A 20,439-nucleotide genomic window follows, 5' to 3' on the forward strand; every position below is an offset into this window, starting at 1 on the left:
GCACCCACCACCAGTGCCACGGGGAGGAGAGGCCTGTCCACTGTCAGCAAAGCTACTGGATCAAGCCCGTGGGTGAGAGGAGAGCGTCGTGCAATGTCTAGCTGGCACTCCACATCGCCCACGTCCGCATGACCGAAGCCCCTGTTGAGTTGTGCATCCTCTCTGGGCTTGTAGACCCAGTTTCCCAATTCCCATTTGGCTCCTGCACAAATGACAGAGCGGCCCCCGCAGCCGCTGCAGCCCAGACCGGGAGGGGATACAGCCAGCAGCTTCCCGGCATCCACTGGGGAGAAGCACTGTGGAGCGCAAAGTCACGTTCACACGTGTGCCAGCGCTCGCTGTGCTGGTGCATGAGTCGCCTCTCAGGGGAGTGGGCATCTGGGGAGCCAGAGAGCTCCATAGCACAGGCAGGACCCCCCAGAGCCTGCCAGCACGTGTTCAGATCTCAGCACACTGAGGTGGCCAGAGCCCCCCATGGAAGTGGTGCGAGCTGGTCACAGCAGTTGGCCTGCCACTGACCGAGGAACACAAGCTTTAAATACTTAAATCCAACAGCCAAGCGATTCCTTCTCATCCTGGAATAATCTCTCAGAAAAGAAGAATGGCTAAAATGCTAGGCGGTTTAGGTCATTCCGGAGCGACCCGATGTCTGGTGACCTACAGTGATTTGCCATTTCTCCGGAGCTGGGGTTGACATCTCCACCACTCCTGCCTCCCCCCAGATGTCCCCTCTCCTTCCGGTGCCGACAGAGGGTGAGATGCTCATGGATGTCTGATTCGCATTTCCATTTACACTGCCCCGTCCTGCCCGTGTAGAATGACTGCCCTCACAGTATTTGAGGACGGGGGTATCAGCACAGATCCAAGAGCACATCCCTCACCAGTGTCAGGCCTGCTGTAGCAAGGGGCTAAAATGCTGTTTTCATACTCAAATAAGACAAAGGTGCTCAGGGCCAGAACAAACGTAACAAGGGGAGCAAGGAGCCAGAAGGTGACGGGCAAGACTGACCCTCCGGCAGCGAGAATGATCTTTTCCTCAGTTTTAATAAGAAGGCAGCTTTGATGAGTCTATACACGTTTCAGCATAATCTGCCAATATGGTTACAGCTGCCACCAGACCTCGGGAGGGATTCCCGGACCGTTCAGACCTTCTTCCCGGAGAGGAGAGAGCAGCAGGACTGGAAAGTGTGGGGGCGCACGCTCATCACCCAGCCACAGGCTCCAGGGCTGGTGGCAGCCTTCCAGAGCAGAGCTAAGTCCTCTCCAACAACTTACACTTGAGGGAACAGAAGCAGTCCTAGAGGGAGAAGCCAAAGAACTCGGCCAAGTCACAGGCAAGGAGAGGAGAAAGAGAACCCAAGTCTTCAGACCGCAAGGCCCATGCTCTGCCCCACGGCAAGTCCGGGCCTCCCTGACGGCACAGCACAGCACAGCACTGTGTCACATCTCTCAAAGGGCACTGGTCTCATCTGACTCTGGCAACAAGACTACCAGGTGAGCAGAGAGAAGCTGCCGTGGCCCTCTTTCCACTGAGGAAGCAGAGATTCCAGGTGGAGAACCGCTGTGCCTGACTCCAGAAAGCTAGAGCAGCAGGGAGCCGGAGTCACCTGGCACTTCCCATCGCACCCCGCCCACCGTGCCCACCCACAAGTCAGAGAGCACCTGCAAAATGGGCCCAAGGGAGCCCCAAGGAGGCAAGCTTCCCACAGCCCAAGTAGATATAGGATCCCACACCCAGGCCTGTAACCCTGAGCTAAAATACATGAACCTGGTCTCTGGGGCCTTATCTCAACGCCTGGGTTCATGAATCTTCACCGAGAAGCAGAAAACCCATGTCCACCACAGACAGCCCAGGCAAGTCACCTGGCTGCTCTGACCCTCAGTCTCCTCACCTGCAGTACTGGGGTAATGATGTATGATGTTCATCCCCCAGGAGTTTTTGAGAATGAGAGAGATGATGTCCTCATGTGTCCTAGTGAGCACTCCAGCCAGGCTAGGTGCTTCCTTTAAAAGCTCAGACTAGGCCTCATCACAGCATCCCCCTCATGGTTACAATGGTCATTTACAGTGATTCATTCAGGGAACATTACTCACTGATTCATTACTTACTGAATACTCACCAGAGGTCAGGCTCAGAGCTAATAGGGAATATTAATGTAACATGGAGAACAAAGTGCACAGACCTTGGGGGGCTATTAGCACGGTAACGGAGATGGGCATTAAACAAATAATCACATTAGATCAACACACACATATGTGCACACAGCAGTTCCATGAAGGCTGTGATCATGGCTCTTTAGGAAAAACAGAGGAGTGAGTTGAACAGTGGGCCCAGGCTGGCCGTGGCAGTTCTCTGGGAGAACAATTTACCCTCAGTTTTGAAGAAGGAAAGACGTAATCCAGACAGAAGGGAAGGAAGAGTGTGCCGGGCAAATGCACCAGCAGATGCAAAGGCCCTGTGGCAGGGCGTGGGTAGGTAACTATATGGACCAACGGAGGACGTGTGGCTGGAGGACAGAGAGCCCGCTCCTTCCCCTTCAGAGACCAAGGGGGATGCAGTGTGAACGAAGGCCACAGAGGCAGCTTTGTATAGTTTAAGTTTCAAAATGCTTTTGAAAAAAGAAATACGCTTTACTTTATTAACCAGCACACACATAAATATCTGTGTACAATTGTTTTATGAAATAACAACCTTACTACCTTCAGTAAATTCTGATGCTTTCTTATATTCTATTTTCACTGAAAAAAAAAAAAAAAAAGAAAAGTATGTTGGGCATGACTGTTGTGGGTTGAACTGTGTGCTCCACAATAACATTCAAGCCCTAACCCTTGGGACCTGTGAAGGTGATCTTCTCTGGAAATAGGGTCCTTGCAGGTGTCACCAGGTTAAGATGACGTCATGCTGGATTGCGGAGGTCGGAGGGGAGTTGAGTCCAAGAACTGGCGTCCTTACAAGAGGAGGGAGATTTGGAGACACGGGGAAGAGGCCACATGCAGATGGAGGCAGAGCATGGAGGGATGCAGCCAGAGCCAACGAGCGCCAAGGCCCAGGGACAACCACCAGCCGTGACAGGCACAGAACAGGCTCTCCCTCGAAGCCTCCAGAAGGAACTGCCTCTGCCCACACCTTGAATTGGATTCCCGGCCCCCTGAACTGTGAGACAATAAATTTCTGTAGTTTTTAGCCACCCAGGGTGTGTTCACTATGAGGGCAGATGGTTGTAGGAAACAAACACCCATTAAGCTGCCATCATGGCCCAAGGAAGGGTTGAGACGCTGAAACACGCCATCTGAAGGGGGGAGGAAGGAACAAGAAGACCCAAGACCAAGGCGTGAGAAGCTCTGCCACGGAAGGGTCCGACGGAGGATTATGAGCCTAACTAGGAAATGGAGAGGCCAACAAGGAAGAGGAAAATCTCTACAGGGGTTCTGGGAACAAAGGAAAGAGGGAGACTGTGTCAGGAGTGGGTGGGGGCTTAGGAATGAAGCCAGATGCAGAGGTCGCTGGAGGGACACAATGGGTGAAGCGAGACATGTTTGGTTTAATGGCAAGTCCCTGGGGGAGGTGAGAGGAGGTAGGACCCCATCTGTGACCCAGGGAATAAAGTTTATCACACGCAGGGCTTGGATGTGCCATGGCGGCCTGCGGTTTACTGTGTTGGGCGGAGCACAGCGCCGCTCGGGCACACGGGACGTTTACCTTTGCCAACAGGGCTCGGCACAGGTCACCGTTTGTTAAATCTGTCTCCCGGGGCCCCCCGTGAATTCTGGGTTTAGAGTGAACTTATTTTGAATAATTGGAGTCTTTTAAACACAAACGCGAGCTATACTTTTCCTAAACTATTTCTTGTTACCATCTGGGGTCCACAATCCCAGCTTCAGATCAGGCCACAACACAAGATGGATCTTGTGGCAGCTCTGTTTCTTTTAGTTTCCCTAATAGCAATGTCCTTAGTTTGACTTAACACATGAACATCTCAGAACCCCGTGCTCGGAAAGATGGAGATAAATGTTTATGTAGAATTTTGACTTAGTTGTGGAACCTGTCCTCTCAGAAGGTGTGAGTTCTACGTGAAAATACGCATATAAATAAGTAAATAAAGATGAGAAATAGCGTGGAGACCAAGTGAGGAGAGGGTCTTCATGGAGGGTGGTCTCTGCACACAGGTTCAAATGCACTGACCTGGGGCTGGCCATCAAACCTGACTCTCGGGCTGAAAATTTTAAGTGAGCCTTTTATGCTTCGCTATGCTGGACGCCCAGTGCCTGAACCCCCTTTCTCTTCCAGGACTAAGTCTGGTCCCGAACACAGAAGCCTGTTTGCAGTCATGGGTCACATTGTCCCCCACTAGGACACACATGTCCTGCCTACTAAAATGATCAAGCCGACTGCTAATGAAAAGCCAACTTTTTTATATCTGACTCATATTTCCTGAGTCCCCGTAATGTCAAAGGCTGGGGGGGTGGGGATGGGGGGATGGGGTGGGGAGAAATGACGGTTAGTTTTCGCATGCCAGCGACACCTCTGTCCTTTGCTGGGAGTCACCAGCACCAAAGATGTCTGAAGGCTGAGTCAGTTATATTTTCTTACTATAGACTTTGATTCCTGGTGGTTATTTATTTTGTGGTTCATTGGAAAATCTTATACTCAATTTTGGGTTTGACATAATCAGTTCTCTGCACGGTATGGCCCATTATTTTATGTTACTCCCATGCACTTTGGGGAATGTCTCTGGAATGAATATCGTAATTATCTCCCCAACCTGGGTCATCAGGAGGACAGAGGGCTTCACAAGAGGGAATGGACAGGCAGATCTTCTGACACTGGGATTTTCTATTGTTTGGGGCCACTGTGCTGTCAGCCGGACAGACAAGAGTTGCTGCAGGCTTGGCAGAAAGGAACAGAAGGGTAGGAAGGGGTGTGAAGGGTGTGTGGGGGGGATTCCTCTGTGAAGCCTTCCCACACATGCATCTGGTTGGCTTCAGGACTGGTAGAGCAGGAGACTGGCCCAAAGGGAGGCAGCCAGAGGCTCCTTAGTGGGTGTGGCATCGCTCTGCCTTCAGAGCCTCCAGGCTTTCCCTCTAGAAAAAGACAGCAAGTGAATTATCCTCCATTGTGCTCTGAGTCAGCACCCAGTCCTTTGCTGAGACCGGTGGGGTCAGTTCCCAGATCACTGGGCCTCATGCTGTGCCCGAGCCCTCCGGGTCTGGTCACTCCCTCACGCTTCAACAATCCAGAGCATCTCTCTGCTCATGAGTAGGCCATGTCCATTGGGACTTAATGTTCCCTTTGTGATTGGCTGTTTGTTGGCTCAGTCAGCCAACCTGGTAACCTCCCTGCTCCTTCCCCACCGAGCCTGGAAGTCCCTCCCGCCAGCGGCCTTGGGCTTCCCACGTTCACTCCCGAATGCCCCTCTGCAGGCGGCTAGGGTATCCGGTGAGCACTGACACTCCACGCGACCGTTGTTACTTCTGCACACCTACCTGCCCGGGACTGTGAACTTCTCACCTCTGTATCCCCAGCACCAGGGCCCTGAGCACAGAGCAAGCACTCATTCCCTTTTCACTAGCACCATTTTAAGCAGATTAAAACCTTTCTAGGCACTGGGAAAATTGAAGCATTTGGGTAGGATGGCTTTAAATATGTCTTCTGTAGATTTTGGTATTTAGAAATAAAACGGCACATTGATTATCTAGTGTTTAAGGTAGAGACAGAGGCATGACGAATACGACAAGCACGGGTGAGCCTGCCACACACCTTAGCCACACAGCTCCCGGGCCAGGAGCACGCGTCTCAGACACAGAGAACGCTTCTCCCTGGTGGCCCGTCACGGCCACACACTGAGCCTAGGTCCCTGGGAGAAGGCCCCTCAGGCTGCATAGGAGCTGAGCCAGTCCTGCCAGAGTCTTGCAAAGACAACTTCTAAAATGCTTGGGTTTTTTTTCCCTTTGGGGAATCCATGAGAAAATTTCAAAAGGAAAATCTGCACTCTCTGACTGCCACGGTTATGAGGGAGAGAAGACTCAAAGCTCAATTCAGAAGCCCTGCAGCTCTGGAAGGAGACACACCAGCTGGCCCAGTTTAATTTTCCTTGGCTTTGAAGCCTCTGAAGGCACACGGCTATGTGGGAAGCAAACATTTTCTTTGGCGGTCAAGGCCCTGTGTGGTTAATGGCTTCAGCTTAGACTGTTAACATTCACACGACAAAAGGCGGCCCAGGTCAGAGCCACCCGGCCCTGGCCAGGAGAATGCTCAGAATCAATGGTTTTACTCTAAAAACCTCACAGGAGATGCCAGCTCTTTTAAGACAGATTTCTGGTTTAAATTCTCTTGTCCTGCAGGCATCTCGAAGGGCCGGCCACGCTGAGCGCTTGGCAGAGAATGGGGTTGTGCCGGCGGCTGGAGCTGGGTCTGGATTCCAACCTCACCACACGGTGACCTCCACGCACATGTAGGTAGCCAGTCCACGTGCTACGGCCCAGCTGTCCTTCCACGGGACTGGATAACAAGGCGTCCCCGGCGTCTGGCGCAGTGAGTAAGTCGTATGACGCTCAGTGTGCCAGTTATTTCTGCTTCTACTACGGAAATTTCCACCATGAGCGCACCGAAACAAGGAGGACAGCAGCAGCCACCAGTTGTCATGCGAGCCCTGACAAGATGTACGTTTGGCCAAGCAGAAGCTTCCCTATGGAGCCAGTCCCCAGAAGGTGCCACCTGGCGTCTGTCTCTTGAGCCAGGGCGGGCAGTCAGACCCACGTGGGCTGTGCGAAGGCCAGCCTGCCATCCCAGCAGTCACTGGTGGGCACCTGCTTGGCCTGAACCTTCTGGTGCATTCCTCCTTTCTGAACAATGGCCAACCCACAGGAGCCACCCAACTAAGGACGCATGAAGGAATAGGACCAGGTAAAAGCTGACCTTCACGTAGATGGGACAACGGAAGGATTTAAGGTTCTAAGAGCAGCGCGGGTGAACATCCGGGGTTCTGAACTGCCTGGGTTAGAATGACCGGGTGTGTGGCACTGGCCACGTGACTTGTTCAAAACGTGCTTCACCTTCCTCTTCTGGAAAGTGAGGATGAGAAGGGAACCCAATGCTGTTTTGGTTTTAATGACTACATACGAAAAATGCACTCGAAGTGCTTAGAAAGTCACTGGTGTACATGTTGGATAATACTTTTGCTGACTCTGCGGGGATGACGTGCTTTTGATGGGCCAGAAAGGGAGAGACGCACTCACAGAACATGGGGGGCGCTGGGCAGCACTTTTGTCATCCTTCGGAGACTACCCTGGAGTCGCTAACATCAGGGAAGGGCAAAGCCTTGGAAAAGTCAACATAAAGCAGAGGAATTATGAAATGACACACAGGGACCAGAGACATGGCAATGCTGGAGCAGTAAGAGAACTCTTCTCAAAAGTCTGTATGAAAGGGGTGCTCAGAGAAAAGTCAGGGAAACTGAGGCAGAAAGAGAGGTGGCAAGACCCAAAGTGTGGAAAGAAAGCACGCAAGAGTTCTCTTCTTTGTCCTGGGCCAGGAGCCATGCAGGACTCCAAGCCCAAGGACCCAGGCAGGGACGTGGGCTCCCGAGAGGTTTCTTAGGGTCGTCCAAGGACTAGTCTAGCCCTTCAGATCCCCTGCCTAGAGCACGACATGGGTAACCTGTCACAAAGGCGGAAACCCCGGGTGGCTCTCACTCTAAGAAGTTCTTCAACAATCCCAACTGTGCCACCAGCTTGCACGAGACGCCTCCTTTCTCGAAGGAGCATTGCACAAATAGATGATAAAGAAAAGCACGTGTGGAAAGACATCGGAATGGTGCAGAGCAAAAGCAGTTATCTCCTGAAACTCCCATTCTGTGTGGTGCTCATGGTGGTGAACTGCACTGACTCGGAACGCACCAGCACGAATCCCATGGTTTTAGACCTTGATTCGTGGGTTAGAAAAGGCAACACCAGATTTGGGACTTGAAACCGACCCTCGTGACACCATGATTACATATCAATTTGTGTACCAAGTTGGCTCAGAGACTACACGGCAAAGATGCTAACAGACTTGCAGGCTCCTGCCCGTGAGTTCGGGGCTGGACGCAGACTTACTTGTTAAGGATTTTGGCTCTCTTCGCGCTTGAAAAATTCTCCAGTTGCAAGGACTCCTGAGTGAGGAAAGCGACGGCCAGGTGGAAGTAGTTGTTCCAAAGCTGAAAACCAAAAAGGGGGAGACGCTGAGGTGCTGAACAGCTGCCCCGCACACACTTCCAAAATGTTGGGAAATCCACACTCCCTCCATGCAGCAGATGCCTGGGCAGCCAGCGACCGTGTGGTTCAGGGCCGGGCGTGGGTGCCAAGGTCACGGCGCGCGTGCTCAAACCCTAGCTCTGCCACGTCCTCAGGCAACTAATCTATCCTCCCCGAGCCTCGGTTTCCCGAGAGGTAAAGCGGGAGTCTCGCAGTGCCCGTCTTATGGGGTTGTCACAGGATCACAGGAGTGAGTATGAGCAGAGGCCTCCGGGGGGTGCAGAGCAGGCGGTAAGGACACAATAATGTTGGCTCCTGTCACCAGTGCATTACGGAGCCCCTTCCTCAATAGTATATAGAGTTCTACAATTTATGACTTTCTCAGGTACCAAAAATGTACATGAACACTAGATGACTAAGGAAGAGTTGTAAAAACATCAAACATTTTATATTTCAAAGACTTACAGACAATATGTGGTTTAACAACTTACTATGAAATGACTTTGTTATAAAGCTCTGACCTGTGGAATCTCTGCCGACTTAAACACGGTAACCTAGATAGGCTGTTATAAAAGTGTCATTATGGGGGTGCCCAAGTGGCTCAGTCGGCAGAGCATCCGACTCTTGGTTAGGGCTCAGGTCGTGATCTCAGAGACCCGAGATCGACCCTACGTCGGGCTCCATGCTCACAGGGAGTCTGCTTGAGATTCTCTCTCTCTCTCCCTCAGCCCCTCCCCCAAAATAAATAAATAAATAAATTAGTTAAATAAAAGTGTCATCATGCATAGATTCCTAAAGTCATGGAACTAATACCCTGGTTATGTCAATGTTTAAGACCAGGTCAAGAACATCAGGATGCAGGAAGAATTCTTGGATCACACATGGGGAAGATTTAGACGTACTCCTGACTTTTACACCTACTCTACACCCTTCATGCTTGCGCCAGAGGACAGTCTGGGGGGGGCTTCCACCTGCTCCCAGAGCAAGAGCCTGCACAGAGTTCCCATCACATGTCCAAGCCCGAAAGGCCTTCCACAGTCTTTAGAAGAAATCTGGGGGTATTGGCTTTCTCATTTACCAAACAGGAATAATATTTATTATATCAAATGAGATAGCTGCAAAAGGCTATGAAAAAATAAGGTGTTAACAGTATTGACTCTATTTTTAGTCACCTGTGAAGTAAGTGGGAACTTAAAAGCATAGCTGTAAGAGAGTGCGGTCTTCCATTTACCTAACACTTTTCATGAACTGGGCGCTTTCCTCAGTAACACAGCAGCTCATTTGATTGCTATAGAATTACCCAGGTAATTGTGATTCTTCAACGTGGTGCAGATACTCGCCCAAAGCCATCGGTTACATGTGAAGTGGGCTGAGGGTCTCAAGTCGGGCGTCCTGGGATCAAGTCCATGTTGGGCTTCCCGCTCAGCAGGGAGTCTGGTTCTCTCTCTCTTTCTCCCTCTGCCCTTCCCCCTGCTCATGCTCACTCTCTCATGCACTATCTCTCTTAAATAAATAAAATGTTAAAAAAAAAAGTCTTTAAAAAAAATTACATAAAAATACAAAGCGAAAAACAGTACACAGTGCGTGATTTGAGGTATGCCAAGTAACCGCACCTGTCTGGTGCTGAGCCATGAACGGCTGTGACGGGGATGTCTGAACTGGAACGGGGTCCGAGGCAAGACGGTAGCAATAACGTAAGTTTGGTTTGGGTAGTTTTACTGTAGTTGTGTCGGAGAAAGTTTCTGTTTGTAGGAAATACACACTACAACATTGTGGGGGGGGCAGGGGAGGAGTCCTTTGTGCTGTATTGCCCAGAATGAGAGGCAGGCTGGGCCAGAGCACGGGGAAGCAGGCAGCTCTCAGGGTTGATGAGTTCAAGAAGAAGGAAGCATCAGTAGACAGAACTGTGCGGTGAACATGAGGATGTCAGAACATAAAAACGTGCCTCGTCAGAGCACCAGCTGCCTGGAGCTCGCACCGAAGGCTGCCTCCGCCATATGGCACCCAAGGGTGGAACAGCAATCCGTACGCACATCACACTTGCCAAGGGCCAAGGTGCTATGTTAGGCCAAAGAGCACATTGCTGCTGAGGTGTGTGGGCGTGAGGAACTAGCCCGGGGTCGTTCCTCACGAAACAGTGAACAAGAGCAGCAATGACGGACATGCTGGGAAAAAGGAGCCCAGACTCAGAGCAGCCACTCTTCACATCCACGACTATCTAACCAGAGAGCAATTGGTGAGGCTCATATGGATAAAACGGAAAACTCCAATGAAGGACACAAAAAGAAGACCTAAATATTCCTATATGGGATGGGAATAAAGAAATACTACAAAGTATTCCCCCCGATCCTGTAACATTTCTTTTACATTTATTTACAAACTCAATGGATTCCCAAGTAAAATAAATGCAGCGTTTTAAAAAAGTAAGGTTAACAGCTGATCGTGCATTTCATATGGAAAAGGAAATACAAAGGGGCACCTGGGTGGCTCAGTGGGTTAAGCGTCTGCCTTTGGTTCAAGTCATGATCTCAGGGTCGTGGGATTGAGCCCTGCATCAGGCTCCCTGCTCAGCGGGGAGACTGCTTCTCCCTCTCCCTCTGCCTGCCACTCCTCCTGCTTGTGCTCTCTCTCTGTCAAATTGATAAGTAAAATCTTCCAAAAAAAAAAAAAAAAGAAAAAAAAAAAGGAAAGGAAAGGAAATACAAAAGAAGAGCCAAGATCATTTTGCAATGGCACACTGTAGGGAAGTCCAGGCTCTACTAGCAGGGTATAAAAGCAGAGGGTAGTAACACAGGAAGTAGGACGGATACACACACACCTGCAATTATGTTTTTTTATGGTGGCATTTTAAATCATGGGCAAAGACGAATCTATTCATGAAATGATATGGGAAAAAGTGAAGTTTAAATTCTTAGACCTAACACTAACTAGAAAAATCCCAGATAGATTAATCACCAGGAAGTTAAAAAAAAAAAAAGAGCAGAACTATAAAGGTATTAGCAGATACTAACTATATAAATAGGTATATTTATAACATTGAGGCAAAGAAGGATTTGCCAAGCAAAACATAAAAACCAAGAGGCACGGAAGAAATGACAGATTCGACTACCGAAAAATTAAAAATTTCTATACGAAAAGCCTAAACCCATGACTAGGCTATATTATGAATTTTAACTTAGAGAAAAATATGACAAATAGCCCAATAGAAAAATGAGTACAGGAAATGATCAGATCGTTCACAGTAAAAATCACACAGCCAGTAAGTATTCTCAGCCTAAGTAGCAATCAGAGAAATTCCAACAAAAATAAGAGACAACAATTTTAAAGAAATTGGTCCTGGAGATGATTTTAGACAATGGCTGCTCTCAAAAAAGGTTGGTGGGATTGCAAATTGCTACAGAAGGATAATTTATCAATGTCCATTCATGTACACTTTCTCACCACTCGGCCTGGCAGTGAGGGCTTCCAGGAGTCCTACAGCAATGCAGCACTGAGATGCATTACTTGTAACAGGGACAACCAGAACAGCCTGGAGGTCCTCAGTGCAGAAGGGCCTGTACAAATGTGGGTATATGTGTAGTGCTAAATGTGACGGAACTGAAAAAAAAAGAACAGAATATAATCCAATGTGTATTAAAAGCCAAAAGAAAGCATGCGCAGGTCTGGACAAGTGGTTCACTAGGCATCAGGAAGCACCCACAATTAGTTACAAGTCACTCCGCAGAGGGGAAAAAGGTGAGGAGGGGTCTTTCATATTTCACCTGAGGTGCTGATATACAGGGCATGAATATTTTACAATGAGAGGATATCTGTGGTTTAGGATGTGGGGAAACAAGCATTAAGCAGAGAAAATGATAAAATCTTAACAACTGTAAAAAGTAGTAACACTTCTAGAGCTAGAGTTCCTGATTTATTATTATATACTTATATTCCATAGTGAAGATAAAACAGACATTTATCATTTAAAAATTATAAAAGAAATACGGGCATAGGTTCTGTCTCAGTGAACAGTCTTGCCCAGGAAACTCATGCCATTTGCATCTGGATGCTTATTTTTTTAATTAACAAACTTTAGTAAACTAATAAAAAAAATCATTATTAGCAGAAATACACCCAGAGTGCAATGAAACTTCAAGCCACAAACACCAGATGCATGGTAAATCGTGCCAGGCATGATCGATCCTTATCACACACACACACACACACACACACACACACACACACACACCCATCCCCTCCCTTCCCTGCTTCTCTCTACAAGCACTGAAGAAACAGGGCCCAAACTGATAGATCAGCTGACCCAACCCAGAGCCATGGGGGATAAGGTCTGTGCTGGGGAAAGGCCACTGCAGGTAGCACCAAGCCAGCCGAGAACCAAGTTCTAAAAGGCAGCAGAGCTCAGGGATGCGAACCCCCTTCGCTGCCTCTGTGGATTCCTCCCTCCCCACACCGGACGGTCTGGGTCTGAGACAGTCTCCTTTGTTACAACTGATGTGGGTGGCCTCCCTGCTTACTCCCTACTCATCACTCTGCTTCCGTACTTTTGCTGGAAAACTGCTACATCTCCCTCCTTGCTAAACTGAGCAAATACTCCAAAGGCATAGTTTTCAACCCTCGGGTTCCAGTCGTACATCTTGTAAATTCCATGTCCATACCTTGCATGGGAAACCAATTAAGTTTGAGGATTAGAAATGTAAGATATTGGCTCTGACCGGAGCATGATTTTTTTAGCATGATTTCCCAACAAAGGGCACGTCTACCTCTTCTCTTACCTGTAGCTCAAAGTTGGCTTGATCCAGAAATTTTTTGTTCAGCATATCTGCATACTGATTAATCGCTCGCAGGAAGACTCTGAAAGATCAAGAGAAAATTACATAATTACACACTTAGGCTCCGACACCTTTGTAGGTTTGGCATTTCAATTAGATACAATCCGAGTCTGTCTGGAAAGCGAATTCTCCAAGCCCTGTGAAAAGCTATGAGGTTGTGCCAATAAAAAGCCCAGAGAATTATATGCAGATGTGCTCCAAATTAATCAAGGAAATTAGCACATGCAGAATAAAAGAAACAGACCAAAACACCAGCATCAGAAAGTAACATACGGAAAGTATCACTAAAAAAACCTAATTTTTTTTTTAAAAAAAGGAAAAGGTGCTAATTAAACCTCTTCTCAAGTCACCATGTCTTCATGGAACATTATTAAACTGGTCTTTGCTTAGCTGACTTTTACAGGTAAGCATTTAAAAGTGCTGTTATATACCATCTGTCAGGCGTGGAGTGGTCAGATGACATATTTGGAGATAAGGCTTTACCTCAGTGTCATCCGTCTTCTGTTCCAAATGTTGATTTTGGTAACTAATTACTTGTTAAAATAAAAAAGCTATAGTAGACGAGTAAGTGATTTGACAAGAAGGTTAGCAGGAATTTTAATTCATTGATCCACTGATAACGTACAATTTTAAGCACCCAGAGCAAAATGTCACATCCCTTACTATCAGGACTTATACTTTTCTATGTAGAGATACGTAATTTGAGAGGTTATAAATGACTCCAGAGGATGAAGCCTTCCACCAGCTTGTTCATCTTGCAGATTTGTTTTATTGCCCTCGAGAGTGTTTACAATAATAGAGCTCAGTCCAGACACTTCTTTTTAAATGACCCCTCTCCCTTTACACAAAGGCAGGATGCAGGGAGAATTAGCATTAGGTCACAGATAATAAACTTAATTACACTTCCTCTGTTTAGACAGCAGGAAGCAGCCAGAGAGTGTAAGAAAAATCTAGGTTACTTCCCAGGAACCCGCGCTCTGCAAAAGCATGATCTCTAGCTGTGCGTGCCTGGAGAAGTTCCACATCCAGGCTGTCCCAGAGCCCCTGAAGGCCAGGCAGCCTGGGAGACTCTCTGCCTGGGGCTCTAAGGAGGTCTCTATCCCCACCTCCTGCCCAACACTGCAGTTTCTCTCACACTCAGCTCTAAGAAAGGGGGTTTGCAGACAGCATCTTATTAAGGAACCTATTGGTTGGATCCAGGGCCAAAACAGGTATGACAAGTGGCCTGTGATGGAGTTTGCCATCTCAGTTGCTGACAAAAACTGTGGCCACACTTACCTGAATTCTTCCCTGGTGACATTAAATAGAACTCAAAAGGAGTCACTGTGTTCTAAGTGGCTATCAATGGAGGGACGTGGGGGTCCTGGCCTTGGCCATTAGGTCGGAGCACAGAATGGGAGCGGCAGCCATCGGCCAGAGGGCTGCCAGATACTACAACTCTAGGCTGCCCAGTTAAATTTGAAAAGTAGCTCTTATGGCTGAATTTTGGGATTTACTGAGAAAAGCTGAACACAGGGCACTTAAGGCATCTTGACAAATTACTATAGGACCAGGATGAAAATCACTCAATTTAGGACATGTCTTATATCTACAGCACACCTGGCAAGCCTCCTCAGCCCTCCAGGCCTGGGCTGGGGTCTCCTGTGCCAGGTTTAGCCCTCAGAAGTGCAAGATGCAAGCCTAAAGAGAAGGTGGTCTGCCTTGCCCATCTGACCCTTGGCAACCGTGTTCTGAGAGCATCTGGGGACCCGGACTTGCACGAACCCCAGAGGCAGAGAAAGTCTCCGGATGTCAGTGGAGCAGACCACTTTCCTGTCATTAGAGGGTGGGGCTCTCACACAGTACAAAACCCTGGGCTACTGACCTCCCCGTAATTTTTCCTTCAGTTTTAGAACTCAGCTGTTGACGAGGGTCCTCCAGGGTCCTTCTGAGTTTGAAGGAAGACCTCCCTCCAGCCCTCTATGACAATAAAGGCAAGTTTACTAGAACATGCATTATTATTACATGGTAATTATTCTGCCTCAAGATAGCACCCAAACATTGGCAATATGCTACTTCTAATTAAACTCTGGAACAATTTCAGCTGGTTAAATAAAGATATTTCTCAAAATGACTTTTTTTTAAAAATATGCCATGCTGAAATAATATGAAGGCCAAATAAAAACTTTTTAATGAACTGACAACTGAGAAAGCGCGGGGCTGAGAGAGATTCTAGAATTTAGATTCACAATAAATTTTTTAAAAAGCGAGGACAAAAAGCAAATAACACAGAATGGGAGTTGTAGCAGGACAACTAAAGGGAAGATCAAATGAAACCATCATTAGTACCATCGGCAAGGGTGAGCTGCTGAGGCTCCGTGCACCCAGGGCCACACGCCTTGTAGTGAAGCAGCCGGGACACACATCAATTCTATATACCCCATAGTCCACACCTGATGGGATTAAAAACTGAGCAATGCCAAGGCCATCGGAGGATGAATCAATGATCCAACGAGGGAAAAAGAAACGTAAACAGGGGTTAACTTTTACATGAGAACATCTATTATCTGCTATAATTCATGTGTTATTTCTAATAAATGTCAAACTAGAGAAAACAAATAAGAAAATCACATTAGAAGCTTTTGCATAAAAATCTGCTTTCAGTCACACAGGACTATGGAAAGGATCACAAGCTAAGCTGAGCGACTGGACAGCAGGACACCCTCCCAGTCTGAAATGAAGAGTTCAGGCGGGTTTGCCACAGCTCAAGACCAAGTCAAGGGGCAACAAGAGGGAAGGCAGTGTGAATGAGCTGGCCCTGCGGCCCTGGGTACTGCTGGAGCTGGGCTCAGGGACAGGGAGGCTGTTCCCAAAGAGTCCTGTTTGCTTCTTCACTCCCATGCCTGTGATGCTAAGTCAGCATCCAGCACGGTTTCAGATGCCCCTTATGTGTCCATCACAGGATGGATGGATGGATGGATGGATGGATGGATGGATGGATGGATGGATAGATGGATGGACGGATGGATGAGTAGCCCAGAAGATCAGGCCCTGATCCAAATCAGAGGGTGTAGGGAGGCTAGAATATTTGGTAGCCCTGATCTCCATGGAGTCCCTACATTCTGAGTAGATTGTCCACTGTAGGGTTCAGCTGTTTTGAGTTTCTTGCTAACCAAATTTCTCATTAGGCATTTGGCATTTATGGTTGGGCACTGTCCCCTCATTCTCCTCTCTACCTCCAGTGCTGGTCCCTCATTCTCCTCTCCACCTCCAGAGCTGGCTCCTCATTCTCTTCTCCACCTCCACAGCTGGCCCCTCATTCTCTTCTCCACCTCCAGAGCTGGTCCCTCATTCTCCTCTCTACCTCCAGAGCTGGTTGCTCATTCTCTTCTTCACCTCTAGAGCTGGTCCCTCGTTCTCTTCTCCACTTCTAAACCCAGTCCCTCATTCTCCCCTCCACCTCCAGAGCCGGTCCCTCAATCTCTTCTCCACCTCTAGAACTCATCCCTCATTCTCTTCTCCATCTCTAGAGCTGATCCCTCATTCTCCCTTCTACTTCCAGAGCTGGTCCCTCATTCTCTTCTCCACCTTCAGAGCTTGTCCCTCATTCTTTTCTCCACCTCCAGAGCTGGTCCCCCATTCTGCTCTCCACCTCTAGAACTTGTTCTGATGACAGGAACCTTATCTTTTACAAATCAGGATCCCCCAAAGCATTTAAAAGGACCCCTCAGCACTACGAATATACTGAAGTGTTCTGATCTAAGGAACAGTCTCTACCTGGACTAATAGATCTCTCAGAGCCTGTGGTGTGGCCAGGATGGGCACCAGCCAAACACAACAAAACAAAAACAAATAAGCAAACGAACACACCCCGAGCCTGCCCTAGTGCAGAGAGAGAGAATCCACCCTCCCCATTCAACATTACCATACAGAAGCACAGGCACAATGAAGAGAGGTCATGCCTAATGGTCCCCATGGTCCTAGCTTCCAAAAGCATGATAGTGAGATGCGGCAGGGGGGAGAGACTGTGGGAATTGGAAGGTGGGAAACAGTACAGACTGGCACTGCTTCTACTCTGCCAGAAAAGTGATGGACTCAGGGGAAAAAGATTCATAACTCTGAGAGCCAAACAAGTTATGTCTATTCCCAGCCGGGAGGATTAAGTAATTTCTAAAAACAAAGCTAATGGTGTGAGAATGAAATGCTTTCATGGATGCTGTCCCACATGGCCAAAACGATTAAGAAAAAGTGTAAGCCTGTATTTAATAGAGTTATTTTCAATCATTTTTAATCTTTGAATGGCTTTATTTATAACCTAAAATCTTGGAAGATAAAACCAAACACACAAATAAATAATGCCGAGAGAACCACAGGCAAATTATGTCATCTGAAAAAGATTTAAAAAGCCATAAGTCTATCCCATTCCCACACCCCCTCCCCTCTGAGGCCTTCAGTTTGTTTCTCATAGTCCATAGTCACTCATGTTTCATTCCCCCTTCTGATTACCCCCCCTTTCTTCCCCTACTGATCATCCTAGTTCTTATGTTCCATAGATGAGAGAAATCATATGATAGTTGTCTTTCTCTGCTTGACTTATTTCACTTAGCATTATCTCCTCCAGTGCCGTCCATGTTGCAGCAAATGTTGAGAAATCGTTCTTTCTGATAGCTGAGTAATATCCCATTGTATATATGGACCACAACTTCTTAATCCAGCCATCTGTTGCAGGGCATCTCGGCTCCTTCCACGATTTAGCTATTGTGGACATTGCTGCTATGAACATTGGGGTGCATATGGCCCTTCTCTTTACTACGTCTGTATCTTTGGGGTAAACACCCAGTAGTGCAATGGCTGGATCATAGGGTAGCTCAATTTTTAACTTTTTAAGGGACCTCCACACTGTTTTCCAGAGTGGCTGTACCAACTTGCATTCCCACCAACAATGTAGGAGGGATCCCCTTTCTCCACATCCTCTCCAACAATTGTTGTCTCTTGCCTTGTCTATTTTTGCCATTCTAACTGGCGTAGGTGGTATCTCAGTGTGGTTTTGATTTGAATTTCCTTGATGGCTAATGATTTTGAACATTTTTTCATGTGTCTGTTAGCCATTTGTATGTCTTCATTGGAAAAGTGTTCATATCTTCTGCCCATTTTTTGATTTATTTGTTTCTCGTGTATTGAGTTTGAGAAGTTCTTTGTAGATCTTGAATACCAGTCCTTTATCTGTAGTGTCATCTGCAAATATATTCTCCCATTCCGTAGGCTGCCTCTTAGTTTTTCTGACTGTTTCCTTGGCTGTGCAGAAACTTTTAATCTTGATGAAGTCCCATAAATTCATTTTATCTTTTGTTTCTCTTGCCTTTGGGGATGTATCATGAAAAAGGTTGCTTTGGCCGATGTCGTAGAGGTTGCTGCCTATGTTCTCCTCTAGAATTTTGATGGATTCCTGTCTCACATCGAGGTCTTTCATCCATTTGGAGTTTACTTTTGTGTATGGTGTGAGATAGTGGTCAAGTTTCATTCTTTTGCATGTAGCTGTCCAATTTTCCCAGCACCATTTATTGAAGAGACTTTTTCCCATCGGATGTTTTTTCCTGCTTTATCAAATATTAGTTGCCCAAAGAGCCGAGGGTCCATTTCTGGGTTCTCTATTCTGTTCCATTGGTCTATGTGTCTGTTTTTGTGCCAGTACCATGCTGTCTTTGTGATCACACTGGGTGTTATATGCAACTAATGAATCATCGAGCCTTACATCGGAAACCGGGGATGTACTACTGTATGGTGACTAACATAATATAATAAAAAATCATTAAAAAAAAAAAGCCATAAGGTCTAGATGCACTTTCTCTCAGACACTCAAATTATTCAAAGCAAATGACTGCAAATTTTATTTTTAATGGCCGCAAGGAAAGGACTTGATCTCATACTTCTTGGTAACTGATTCCTGTCTCCCCGAAGTCAGTCATCATCTTTACCAATCCTGTTACAATGTTCCCCATTTTTGATCATTTAGGGGTCAGTGTAAGATAGAGTTAATTCCCAAACCTCATACAACTAAAACAAACAAACAAGAAGTTTTCCTGACTTCCTCCTCTTCTGAGTGGACACTTCACCACAGTGATCTCCCACTAGAAACAAAACGCCTACTGTAATTCCTAACGGTGTCAGATATGAGCTGGATTGTTGTCCATGCACCCACACACTCAACCAATTACAGCCTGGCTCCACTTCTTTCTATCCATTATCTATCATCTATCTATTATCTCTTTATCTTTCTTTTTCCCTATCAATCACTCTACCTATCTTTTCACATCCATGTAAACATTTAGCTACCAGACCTTCAGAAAGTCTTTCTAACCATCTCTCATCTACCTGTCAATCATCTATCTATCTATTGATCTATCTTCTTCACGTCCATGTAAACATTTAGCTATAGGACTTCAGAAAGTGGCTCAAGTGTTTGAGATTCTCCTACTTTCAACCAGCAAATGAAAGTACTGTGAGCCCTTTGAACTGTGAACTTTGAATGTAAGTGTCTTGTTTTTTTTAACGCTGAGATTAAAGGTAACACAGAGATATTACCACGTAGTCCAAAATCATTTCAACACCATGATCTCCACAGACACTTTACTGAATGTTAAGTAGCATTTGGTCAAGAGGAGAAGACACGCCACAGAGTTCTACACTTCGGCACATGTCTTTAGGAGACAGGCTGGGCACGCGGAGCGAGGCTTGGCGGCAGGAAGCACCTGCAGCTATCCAAGCCCCTCAAACACGAGCATTTCACCGAGACAGTCCCATGGGCTTTGCCTCTGGGACCACATCCCTGCTCTGTCCTGGCACGGAAAGGGACTTGGATGCTGCGTGGGCTCCACCTGGGGACCCTCCCAATAAGCTGCCTATTGGAAAGCAGCGTGTGCAGAGCAATAACGTAGCAGAGTCCTAAATAATTATGTGTTAATTGAGTGGAGAGGAACTTAGCAAGTGGAACATAATCAGGAACCAATTTAACTATTAGAAGTTCCTGGCACTATTACAGTCGCTAAAATGACTTTATCATGATGGAGCCTCGGGCTTTTCTAGCATCTCTGTTACCCAGTGTTTGCTGCCAATAAAACTGGAAGATGAGGTGCCTCATTACGACACAGGGAACGACAGCAAGAAAGCCAGTGAACTCCCAGTCGAGTACAAAACCCTATTTCTCAGACGGTGAAGCTGCGGGGTATTTCATTCCTTCTCTAAACTTACTTTAAGTTACATAATTAGATTTTAAGTTCACTATGAGGGCACTTAAATACCTCTGGTATTAAGACAAGAGACACTTTGGGGCAAAAAAACAAAATGAAACAAACCAAAACAAACAAACAAAAACCCAAACACCCGGCATCTTTTAACAAAA

The 20,439-nt window shown here is 47.1% G+C and overlaps 1 protein-coding gene across 2 annotated transcripts in view; it reads right to left on the bottom strand.

Annotated features, from left to right (window-relative positions):
* Nucleotides 1-20,439, bottom strand: part of DOCK1 (dedicator of cytokinesis 1) — a 495,194-nt gene that overhangs the window by 86,112 nt on the left and 388,643 nt on the right. For both annotated transcript variants that reach the window (XM_045809510.2, XM_045809509.2), the window contains exons 30-31: nucleotides 13,005-13,083; nucleotides 8,095-8,195 (exon numbers count right to left, since the gene is read on the bottom strand). In XM_045809510.2, coding sequence (XP_045665466.2) covers nucleotides 8,095-8,195; nucleotides 13,005-13,083 — 180 coding nt within the window. The remainder of the gene's footprint in view (nucleotides 1-8,094; nucleotides 8,196-13,004; nucleotides 13,084-20,439) is intronic.

Source organism: Ursus americanus, chromosome 6 (assembly GCF_024610735.1).
Source record: "Ursus americanus isolate L20-20 chromosome 6, mUrsAme1.1.p, whole genome shotgun sequence".
NCBI classification, from domain to species: domain Eukaryota; kingdom Metazoa; phylum Chordata; class Mammalia; order Carnivora; family Ursidae; genus Ursus; species Ursus americanus.